The sequence below is a fragment of the Callospermophilus lateralis genome, chromosome 2 (genome assembly GCF_048772815.1).
Source record: "Callospermophilus lateralis isolate mCalLat2 chromosome 2, mCalLat2.hap1, whole genome shotgun sequence".
Lineage (NCBI taxonomy): Eukaryota > Metazoa > Chordata > Mammalia > Rodentia > Sciuridae > Callospermophilus > Callospermophilus lateralis.
In genome coordinates this window covers 35,003,715-35,015,969 of record NC_135306.1, presented here as the reverse complement: position 1 = coordinate 35,015,969, position 12,255 = coordinate 35,003,715, and the positions used below count along the sequence as shown (strand labels likewise).

The window sequence follows — 12,255 nt, the reverse complement described above, 5'->3', positions numbered from 1 at the left end:
ATCTTCTAGGCACTGTATCAGCTAGTAAACAAACAAAAACAAAATTAGAACTTCTGCCTTTAAGGAGTTCCACAGTTTAGCTGGGACCCAACTTTAAGACCAATACATATAATTACCTTGACGGAGGTTTGTCCAAAGTAAGGGGGGTCATAGGGAAGGAATGTCTGTCTTGTCTGACTGAATTGGAAGGTTTCCCTTAAGACCCAAGACTTCAGCTGAGTAGGGTGAATAGGGGTACCTTAGAAAGTCAGGAAAAAGAAAGTTGCTGGCTGTGGGAGTGTTGTCTGTAAAGGCATGGATGTGGGGAATCAATATGCTGGCATCTGCTCAGGATTCAGCATGACAGTGAACAGGTAGGCAGATGTCATCTTATAAAGTACCATTTATGCTATCTAAAAGTCTATATGTTTTGACTCATAATTTAAGGAAGTTTTGAGGTGGGAGAGAAGTACATCTTTGTTGAATGCATGAGGAATAGTGAGAGAATGGAGTATAGTAATTGGATGTATTTCCTAAACTTGTGACTGTTAGCAAATTATTTAACCTCTCAAGTCTGTTTCCTTTTTTTCCTTCTATGAAAGGAGAGCTTTAAAAAAGAAAACGAAAGAAAACAACCTCAAAAGGTTGTTCATATTTTAAAGAAATTATATCTGCCTGGTGTTGTGTTGCATGGGTGTGGTGGTACACCCCTGTAATCCAGTGGCTTTGGAGGCTGAGGTGAAGGAGCACAAGTTCAAAGCAAGCCTTAGCAATTTAGCAAGGCTGTAAGCAACCTAGTGATAACTGTCTCAAAAATAAAAAAACAAATAAGGCTGGGGATGCGACTGAATGATTAAGCGCCCTTGGATTCAATCCCTGGTAAGAAAGAAAGAAAAGGAAAGAGAGAAAGAGAGAGAGAGAGAGAGAGAGAGAGAGAGAGAGGGAGACAGAGATAGACAGAAAGAAAGAAAGAAAGAAAGAAAGAAAAAGAAGTTGGTTGTATTTTATCTTTTAGATGGAGTAAGTCTGGCCTGGCACTTGACAAAAATTCAAAAAATTCATAAAGATGGCATTTATTTTACCTGTTACCTAAACATAAACAATTTAGAAATCTGTGACCTCATTTCTATGCCTGTTTGCTTATTTGCAAAATGGGCTTTCCAATTTCAACTGTTTATGGTATTTCCTTTTCTTTCTAGCATTTTACCAACGTTTTAATCAAAACTTCTAATTATTTTCCTTGTTACACTCTTAAGATTATAGTCAAACTATCTATATTCTGTTTTTCCAGATTAACTCTTGGCTCCATGAGACCAGAGATTTAAAAAATTTTACCACTTATCCTTACTTTCTACACAGGTTGGCTCTTAATAGATGTTCGACAGATGTTGACAACGGCAACATCTTGAATAGAAGAATAGAAGTCAAGCTTTTCTTGGAGGTCTGTTGTTAGGGGCCAAGGAATTGGTTAAGTGTTATTTGTAAGAGTGCACAGATAGGTTTAAAGTGTTTAAAGGGGTGTGAGAAGCAGAACTAGAGCTAAACGCGCCTAGCACAGAGGCTTCCAAAGGACCAGCATTAATTCCAATCTTTTTCAGCACTCAAGGTTCACAATGGGTTAATTTATTGCCTGGTATTTCATTAAAACGCGGAAGCCCCCCAGTGTGAACTATGTTCAACTGCAACCTACAAGGGGCAGGTAACCAGTCAGGGTTCCTCAGAGAATGGGCGAAGTAATCTGAAGCCAGGCAATCTCCACAGTCTTTTCCCTCGCTGAGGATCCTCGGGTCCTCTGCCAGCCCACGTTGCCGGCGGTGGTAGGCCCCATCGCTGCCGGGCTTTGGATCTGCTCCGCGCCACGTGGCGCAGAGAGGGCGTTCCCTCGGCTCGAGAGGAGGAGGTGGAGACTGTTCTAAATCTCCCAGAGGCACCATGGGAGTCGTAGTTTTCTCGTGTGCACAGAGGGCGGGAGCTCCTGCCCCTCAAGTAACAACTCTCTCGTGCAACTCATCTAAACAAAATATTCTCCACAATAGATGGATCTAGGTAGTTTCAAATGAAGGCGTGAAGAGGAAGGAGCAAAGCAAATAAAGCAAACCAAAAAAATTATCGGCGAGGAAGAGAACGGGTTAACAGTTGTTACGCATGCGTACAGAGGTCCAGGTGGTGGACGGGGACGGAAGAACGACTGTCTAGAGCTCTGTTTTCCCGGAAGTGCCTTCCCTACTCCCGGGTCCGCGCGGACGCGGCTTCCTTACCTCATTTGTCCTCGCCCCTCCCCGTCCCTCTACGCGTTTTGGTTCCTGGTTGGTGCTTCCTGGTCGCAGCCGCGGCAGTGAGTATGTGTGTGACGGACCCCATGTCTTCCGCGACCGGGGACCCTTGCCCGCCCTCCGCCTCGCCCGCCGGGCTGTGGCACTAGCGTGTGCTCCCTCGTCGGCCTCCGCACCCGGGTCCCTCTTCACTCGTGTCAGGGCGCAGTTCATGGCTCCTAATCCGTGTGCTGCTCCGGGCGGCTCGGCCAACAGGCTGGGTTGTGCGCGACTCCCTGCTCCTCCACGGCCTGAGGCCGTGGTTCAAGAAGGACTGGGCGTTGATGGTCTGCGAAGGGGTGGCTTTTCTGCCTATTTCACCTGACCCCCCACAAGGTTCCCCTGTTCTGGGAAGCCGGTCCGTCAGTTAAACTCGCAGGTCCTGCTGCGCCGAGGCCGAATCCGGCCTTTGAGGACCGATCAATCCCGGGCTGACTCCAGCCTCTACTATCAGAAGCTGCAGCTACGGACCAGAAAATTTGGGGGAGCTGAATCCTTTCCCTCGTGTAAAACAAGGAGACTTGAATTATATTCCCAAAGATTCCTCTTATCCCCCACATCTTGTTCGTCAATAGTTGCTTTAAACTTTAGGGAAAAGCTTCCGGTGCATTGGAAAAACTCTGGCAGCAGGCCTGGGTTCTAGCCATGGCTCCACCACTGACTAGAAATCTCTTCTTAGTTTGAATTTACGATTGTTTCAGATTAAAGGACCGGATTAGAAATTGAATTAGAAAATATTTTAGGGCCTTTATATTTCTCTGAGATCGTTTCTCCCAAGTATAAAATCAAAGCGTTTATATGATAACTCAGGTCCCTTTAAAAGCTCCTGACTTTGTTTTGAGTACTTAGGCTGTCGCAAAGACTTCTAAGTGACATTGTATACTTAAGGCTGTATTGTGCTTTGGGGACAGTTTAGTGTTATTGCTATTATCTGGAGAATCTGAGGATGAAGAATGAATTGAGGAAGATTTGGAAGTGGGGATTGAACAAGGGAATGGCATGGGGGAATGGGATGGGGATTATTGGACTGCTCAGAGGGGTAAGGGGCTTTATGGTAAAAGGAGAAGAGTTGAGAGAAATGCGATGGAAGTATTTTCAGATAGGGTTTAGTTCTTGTAAAAAGGCTTTGTATATTCCAAGAACAGCTGAGATTTATCTCAAATTGAGCATGATTTTCTCATCTTGATACTGTGTTCCCTCTTTCTCTTTTTTATGACCATTGTTTCACACATATAGATCTTTAAGTCATATTTGATTTAAAGTGTCACATTTGAAAAATGGACAGGAATTTTAACCCCAGTTGTTGTTTTCAGGGCAGCACTAAAGATTAAGTCAGAATTTTTCAGTTTAGATAAACTATGTAGAAATCACTTTTCCATTGGAAACTGTGGTTAAAATCAAGTTGTAGGGCTGGGGATGTAGTTCAGTGGTTGAGAGCTTGCCTAGCTACTTAAGGCTCTGGGTTCAATCCCCAGCCCTGCAAAAAGCAAGCAAGCAAGTTAATTGTAGATTTTATTTAAATCTGACTGAGGTGAATGCTTATGTCATCAAGAAGGAACATCTTAGCTAAAACACTTTGGAAGGAAATAAGAGCAAAATTTTTGGAATGACCAGCAGGTAGACTGTTAGAATAGAAGCATTGGCTTTAAAGATTGTGTAAGTAAATTTTGAAAGCTTAAATAAACTTAAGTTGTATAGTTTTTAAAAATCCAGTGAATAAATACTACTCCCTTTTTTGACAGCAGGAGCTGTCAAAATTTTTGATATGCTATTTTAATTCTTCAGATAAGTTTTCCTCTATTTTAGGTTCTTGTATAGAAGCATCCTTTTTAGTAATAGGATTGATAAAGTCTATCTTTGAATTCTTGAGTGATAAACTGACAAATTTAAATGTGTGCTTTTTCTTTTAATGAAAATGTCTCTGAAAGTTTTCATACTGCACTGAGAATAAAGTAGATATGCATGAGGTAAATTTAGGTGTTAGAGCCAATGCACATATAACAATCTTCATTTGAAATTATTTTGAAAATTTTATTTTCAAATCTTAGTGCTTGATTGAGAGTCAGAAAAGTGTGAATCATCAGTTCTAGCTCTATTCTTAATCAACTGCCTGACTTTGGGTGGGCTTCCTTATTTCTTATCTCTTTGGATCTCAGTTTTCGCATGTAAATTGAGGGGGTTGTGTGAAATAATCTAAAAGGTCCCCTCTAGATTTACAAGTTTGTGACTATCTTAAGGGCCTTATTTTATCTAGTTGAGTAGATTTGGGAATCATGTCCAATGATCAAAAAAACAGAGAAAGCTTTCTGAGTTCAGGGATCTATCTGTATCTATACACACACACACACACACACACACACACACACACTCTCTCTCTCTCTCTCTCTCTCTCTCTATATATATATATATATACACATATATATACACACATATTTGTTTTTATATATGCACACATAGATATAATGATACATTTTATCTCATGTTCATCTCTGAGTATGCTTTTAAAAAATAAATGCATTCAAATGTAATTAAAATAGTAACATAAACCAAACAGCCTGAGGCAAACCTTAACCCTGGCATACATAAGCTACATAAATAGAAGAGAGCATGTTATGCTTGAGCACAATTTTCAAGTACAGAAGGTGCAAAATCCTCTTAAAGGCCATAGGGGCTAAATTGTTAAATTCATTTTTCTACATTTCAGGAAAGGAGATAAATCCTTAGACCCAAGGAAGTCAGTTTTTATTATGGTTCTGTAGTTTATTTTTGGCATACATTCACAGGTGTGCCTATGGCTCTATTCTTAATCCCTTTCCTTTGGGATGGCTCCAAGAGTAGTACAAATTTGTAACTCTGTAATTTAGCTCTTTAATTTTTTCTGTGCTGCACTGGAATTATGTTTTATCTTAAGTCCACATTGGATCCTCAGGATGGATCCAGTGAGGATTTTGAAGGAAGCATAATTCCTTTGCCTTCTTTTAGAATTAATTTACCTATTAAATAAAAAGGAAAGGATTCATCTTTTATTTGAATTCCTCTGAGGCTAACATTTCAATATAAACTGATAAATGCTATGGGCATTATTATTCAGACAGTCACATTCAACTTTTATGACCATAACAGCATAGCAACCTGAAAGTGCAATAGGGGAACAGATATATTGTAACTTTTAGAAGAAAAAAGATAGTAAAAGTTGGTTTCTTTATTTCTGGAAAACAAAAGAGTTTTTGGCTCTTGTTCATTTGGTTTTTGGGTCAGCTGCTTTTATGACCAAAATCACCGTCACAGTATCCTGGCGTTTTGGGCAGAGATGGGGAACTAAAAACATAATTATTCTCTCTTAATTATATCTGTATGTCTGAAAGTGGAAAAAATAATAAATTGGCATCATTACTAGGGCATCCCTGGTGTGTTGTAGGCCAGACCACCCAACCCTCACCCCTGTAATAGAAATTTAACCCAGGGGGACTCTAACATTGAGGTACATCCCCAGACCTTTTTCTATATTTTATTTTGAGACATGGTCTTCCCATGTTGCCCAGGTGGCCTCAAACTCAAGATTCTCCTGCCTTAGCCTTCCAGGTGGCTGGGATTACAGGTGTGTGCTTCCTTCCTTGCACAGTTTTTAAACAAACACAATTTGCTTTTCTAAAGCTCTCATTTGGATCAATATTCCATTATACCTAGTTGAAACATCTTTGTAGATTTTTGGTTGATGATTAAGAGAATTTAAGTCTTTAGAATGCTGAAGACAACTGAGAAATTATCTCCATAATTTCTGTTTTCTAGGCACACATTAGCTCTATCAGAGCTGAAGAAAAATGTCTGAAAATATGATTCCTATTCATTCATTAATTCAACATACATTTATAGAAGTCCCCCTAAATATCAGTTACTCTCTTTTTGGTGATCCTTCGTTTGAAACAAAGTATAGAGGGTCTTGCCTTCCTGTGGTTTCCAATCTGTTTCTGGGACATTTACATTGAAAAAGTAATTAAAAATGTGATGAATATTTTGAAATGTAAAGCATTGTGGAGACCTATAAAGAGATTTACAGTGGTATTAAGTCTGAGTTTGAAGATGAGCAGGATTTAATATGTGCATAATAGGGAAGTAAACTGTTTTTTTGTATGCATTTATTCCCAAAGCCAGGAGTTTTACCTCAATCAGGTCTTTACTAAGTTTGCATTTCATACATGTTTTTATAACTAGCAAGGAAGTAAGTAGGTTTATCAGATTTTTAAAATATATTATTTTGGCCAAGGATCAGAAGGCCATCCTTTTTTTTTTTTTTTTTGGTGCTGCTGGGGATTGAATGTAGGACTGCATGCATACTAGACAGGTGCTCTACCTCTAAGCTACACCCCTAATCCTTTAGATTAATTTTAAAATTCAGAATAAATACTTATACTCAAACACTAAATATGATAATGGCTTCATGCTATGGATTCAATCATAGTTGAAATAATATTCTTGTATGACAGGGTATACCTAAAAAGAGAAAATAAAGAACCAGAACCAAGGAAGGGAAGATGAATGGGATAATGACAAATATTTACTTTTTTTTTTTTTTTTTTTTTAAGTACTAGGGCTTGAACCCAGGGCCTCTGACATGCTAGACAAGTCATCTATTACTGAACTACACCCTTAGTACTACTTAAATTCTTTTTGCAATTTTTAACATTTTGGAGAACAAGTGTTCAGTGTCAGGCGGTGGGTCTCAACCATTTTTCTTTTCCAGTATACCTATGAATTATGATATTTCCATTAATAACTATAACAACTGGTTGTTAGTAATTCTCATTTAAGAGTATTATTCTCATTTGAGGGCATTTTTACATTGGGTCATAATATGATTTAGAAATTCATGGAAAAAAGCTCTCCTACAAGAAAAAGGTATTTTAATAAGTTGGAGAGAAGTGTTGGCCTTCATATAGAAGGTTGTGCTACGGATTGATATTATGCACTAACCACATAAGATCTGAGCTTTTAAAATACCTTTTTTGTATGACTTTTCTCTTTTACAGCATTAAGATTACCAACTTTCCATGATGTTTGGTGGCTACGAGACTATAGAAGCATATGAAGATGACCTTTATCGTGAAGAGTCATCTAGTGAACTGAGTGTTGATAGTGAGGTGGAATTTCAACTCTACAGTCAAATTCATTATGCCCAAGATCTTGGTAATGCTATTAGGGAGGAAGGACATGAAGAAAAGAACTCTGGGAATTCTGAATCATCAAGTAGTAAACCAAATCAGAAGAACTTAATTGTTGTTTCAGATAGTGAGGTCATCCAGCTCTCAGATGGGTCAGAGGTCATCACTTTGTCTGATGAAGACAGTATTTATAGATGTAAAAGAAAAAATATTAGGGTCCAAGCACAAGAAAAGACCCATGGTTGTTCTGCTTCTCCTCACTCTAATGAGTTGGCTGATAAGAAATCCAAGAGGAATATTGAGAAGCCTAAACCTGAAGAGAGATCAGCTATACTCCGAGAGGTCATGATTATAGAGGTCAGTTCAAGTGAAGAAGAGAGCACCATTTCAGAAAGTGATAATGTGGAAAGCTGGATGCTACTGGGATGTGAAGTAGATGACAAAGATGATGATATCCTCCTCAACCTTGTGGGATGTGAAAACTCTGTTACTGAAGGTTAGTATTATGTAGGCCATTTTGAAAAGTAATATCATCCTTAATAAGGAGAGCTGCTTTTTCTAGACAATAGACCAGTAGGGTCTGCTCCTTAATTCCTCACTTTTTGGTCTTGTTTTTCATGAGACTTTCTTACCAGAGTCTACTACTTTAATGGTGGTCTCTCTGAACATCAGAAAGAGTATGTCAGAGTACCAAAGACACTCTGCTTCTGCTATAAGCACATTCATAGCTGCTTCTTCCTGTTTGGCTAGAGCCAGTTCTGGACCTGAAATCTTAGTTCTCTTCTCTCTCTGCTTGGTATCACAGGTGAGTACTACTTCTACCTCTGACATTGGCCTTGTGCTTGCATTTGACCAAGTCTGTTGGGACTACCTCTTCCTAAGTGTTTTGCTTACCCAGGTGTTAGCCAGATAGCACGCATGGAGAATGATTGGTACTTAGAAGATATGGTTTTAGTATTAGGATTTTAGGAACTCCAAAGCCAGTAAGAGAAGATAAGAAAAACTGAAAGTCTCCAGAGTAGATTATAGGAGAGAATGTAAATTCCAAAAGCCACATCATTGGGGATTAAACTTTAGGTGTTGTCTCTTCTGTCACAAGTGTAAGTCTTAATGCCTATTCATCTGCCCTATATACTACTCTTGAGACATACCATGGTACTTTACTGCTGCTCCAAACCTATAGTGGCACCCTGCCATCCTTAGAAGAAATGATGACATCAGGATCCTCAGGAAGTAGCAAACTTTTTTTTTTTTGTAAGGAATCAGGAAATATTTTAGGCTTCCAGGTCCTAGGATATTTGTTTTAGTTACTTTTTTTGCTGCTATGACTAAAGGATCTGACCAGCAAATTATAGAGGAGGAACTGTTTATTCAGGGGCTCACAGTTTCAGAGGTCTTAGTCCATAAAAGGCCGACTCCATTTATTGGAGCTTCAGGTAAGGCTGAACATCACAGCCGGAGAGAGTAGTAGAGGGGAGCAGCTTACATCACACAGGAAGCAGAGAGAGAGAAAGAGACACTCCACTTTCCAGATAAAAATATATACTCCAAAGCCACGCCCCCAATTCTCACCTTCTCTAGCCACATCCTACCACTTTAGTCACCACCCATCTAATCCTATTAGGGATTAATTAACTGATTAGGTTAAGACCCCCATAATCCAATCATTTCTCCTCCAAACCTTGCATTGTCTCACACATGAGCTTGTGGGAAATACCTCACATCCAAACCATAACACTATTCAACTTTGCGTCTGTGGGAAAGCAACCTTAGTTCCTAAAGAAATGGGATGACTGTTTCAATCTTATTTGCAAAAACAGGTAGTTGGCACAGGCTGTAATTTGATGACTCCAAGAATTTGACAGCATAAAGAAAAAGACTAGTAGTTTCAATATACAGCAGCATCAAGTGGAATTTTGTAAGAATAAAGGAAATCTGATAATGTTTTTAGGAAGACAGGAGGAACTTGAAGAGAGAGTAAACCTGTTTAATGCTTGGGATAGTGAGGTGAGCTAAGAGGTGGGATTGAATGTCTGTGTCATTAGTCTTAAAAATTGCTAAGTGATCAGATATTTGTAGCAGTAGAGAAATAAGAAATTCAGATGAATTGAGGTGGATAAGGGAACAATATAAGTATGTTTATGATTTTCATGGGAAAATGAAAGCAGAAGGGAGAATGGGCAGAGGATAACTGGGGTGTTTCACACCATAAGCTTTTGATGTGAGAAGGATGTTTGAGCCCTATGGGGAGCACTCTTTGGCAGTGGTTGGTTCCTAATAATTTGAAGATGACAACTCCTTTAAAACAATTAGTGTTTGGTAATTGAGAAAATGCATATTAGCAGAGAGCTGCTAGTACTCTTTTAAATGACTTTCTATTTTATTAATCACGTTGACTGCACAGTTGAGAAATCTTTATACATATATGTGGGAGATAGTCTTTAAATAATGTATGTCTCTGGGTACCCATTATAGTAACTAATTTTATAGCTCCCCTGGAGCCTGAAACTCATGGCTTGGAAATCATTGTGCTAACAGATCAACAATAAGAGAATAAAAGAATTGCTTGGAAGTAGTACTCAGTCAAAATTGAAATAGTATGAACTTGTAATGAGCTCACTTTGAAAGTTTCCATAACTTTTTTTTTTTTTTTCAGGAATACTTGGTAGCCTGGAGCAAGGTGACAGAGACCAAATTATCCAGTATTAGGCATAACATTGTAGAAGGTCAAAATAAGCATTTAGTCTCTTCTTTCTCTAAATTGTGTTTCTCTAGATTGTCTTCACGTGAGATCACACTTAGTTTCATTAGTCACTTCTGTATTTGTAATGATCATATTGGCATTTTCTTAACTATTTTCTTGAGTTCGAGTTCCTCATGTGCAATTTGCTGAATATCTCCATTTGGGTATTGTTGTATCAAATTTAATATACTGGAAAGAAAGATTGTTATTTTTCCTTTGAAACCAACTTTCTTTCAGTTTAAGAATCTGTAGAGAGTCAGGTTTGGGTGGTATTCATCTGTAATTCCACCTACACAGGAGAGTGAGGTAGGAGGATCACAATTTTGAGGCCAGCCGGGGCAAGTTAGGGAGACCCTGCCTCAAAATAAAAAATAAAAAGTTCTGGGGTGTAGCTTAATGGTAGTGTGCCTCTGAGTTCAATACCCAGTGTCATCTCTAACCTCCCCCACCACACACCCACACACAGAATCTGTAGAGATGCTGAAGTTGGTGGCAGAGTATAGATTGTGAAAAAAGGAATAAGTGCCACCTTCATGGAGGGACTTGGAACTGTGTTATGCCTGTGGTGAATGATGGTGATGAGATGCCAAGAGACTGATCATCTAGACTAAAGAGCTAGTAAAGTGATGACGGATGGTGGATACACTGTGGTAGTGTAGCATGGGATAGGGTGACCATTTTTCTTTTGGTTGAAAAAAGGAGTGTCAGTTAGAGCTAAAATTTCCATGAGAGTTAATTGCTTTCTTGGAATTGTTAGCAAAAGATAGTTTTCAATTAAAAAGAAGGCATGTGGAGGTGATTTGTTTATTAAAATTATATTGTGTAAGTGTTGGGTCATGGAAATGAAGGGCAGTCTTAAAAGGTATTAACTGTACAGTTTGGATATCCCCCAACCCCCCAAAAAGTACAGTTTAGCATGGAAATGTGGAAGGACATTTATTTCAGATTGGAGAGTAGGGAAAGACTTGTTAGAGACCAGGATGTAAGAGTTGAGTTTTGAAGAAAGGACGAGAGGTGGGTTGGAATGGAAGGTTTTAGGAGAAGAGGACAGCACGTGCAAAGGCATTGCAGAATGAAAACAGTGACTTTGGGGATGTGCAAGTATTTTAGTCTGATTTGTAAGGTGCTTGTTGGAGAGTAAAGAATTATAAATGCAGTGAGGCCATGGTGCCTAGCACATAAGGGGACTTTCTGTGTCCATTTAAAAAAAATATTTTGAAATCCAGGCTGGTAGCACATGCCTTTAATTTTGGCTACTCAGGAAGCTGAGGCAGGAGGATCATGATTTGGAGACCAATCTGGGCAACTTAGCAAGAACTTGTCTCAAAAAATAACAATCTGGGGATGTAACTCAGTGCTAAGAGCACCCCTAAATTGGTTCCTCAGGATTGTAAAATAAACAAAAACAAAACAAATTATCCTGAAATTTCTACAGCTATTGAAGGATTTTAAGCAGGTGAGTAACATGTTCACATTTTTTATTTTAGAAAGAATTTTAGTGATATGTGAAAAATGAATTGCAGAGTTAGGAATTATCAAGATGGGGGCATAGATGGGTTTTCTTTTGTAGCAATCTGAACTAAAAGTGATAGGAACAGAATTAAGCTAGATAGTGGTAGAAAGGATAGCAAGGAGGAAATGAATTTGAGAGAGAGCTTTATGTGGGAATATGGATATAACTTGGTGTTGGATTAGAAAAGAGAAAGAAAGGAACAAGTTAATGATGACTTTGAAGTCATAAACCTGGGGAACAGAAAAAGGAACTAATTAAATGGGAGCTGATGTGATAGAAAAGGGGATTCTTAGGACAAAATGAAGAATTGGTAAGATGGTGGATGTGAGGATGGAATAAGAGGCAACTGAATCTTGGAAATGAGGAGTCTGGAGGAAAGGAATTGATGGATTTAGTAAAGTATGTTTTAGAGATTAAAAAGAAGATTGGTAATCAGGTATATAAAGAAATCTCTGGCAGAATAACTTTAATATTCTGTATTATAAATAAGCATATCTTCTTGAGCTACATTTTTCAGGGGTTATTTTTATTTTATTGAAGTGAAACATT

The 12,255-nt window shown here is 38.7% G+C and overlaps 1 protein-coding gene across 4 annotated transcripts in view; it reads left to right on the top strand.

The window, feature by feature from the left end:
• The first annotated feature begins 2,226 nt into the window (after positions 1–2,226).
• Zcchc7 (zinc finger CCHC-type containing 7) overlaps positions 2,227–12,255 on the top strand; it is a 229,074-nt gene continuing 219,045 nt past the window's right edge. The window contains exons 1-3 of one of the 4 annotated variants that reach the window (XM_076843273.2): positions 2,527–2,578; positions 5,834–5,889; positions 7,319–7,946. In XM_076843273.2, coding sequence (XP_076699388.1) covers positions 7,340–7,946 — 607 coding nt within the window. In that variant the 5' untranslated portion in view covers positions 2,527–2,578; positions 5,834–5,889; positions 7,319–7,339. Of the gene's footprint in view, positions 2,319–2,526; positions 2,579–5,766; positions 5,890–7,318; positions 7,947–12,255 lie in introns of those variants that run through there. The other 3 variants (XM_076843272.2, XM_076843274.2, XM_077108643.1) reach the window with 3 other exon arrangements.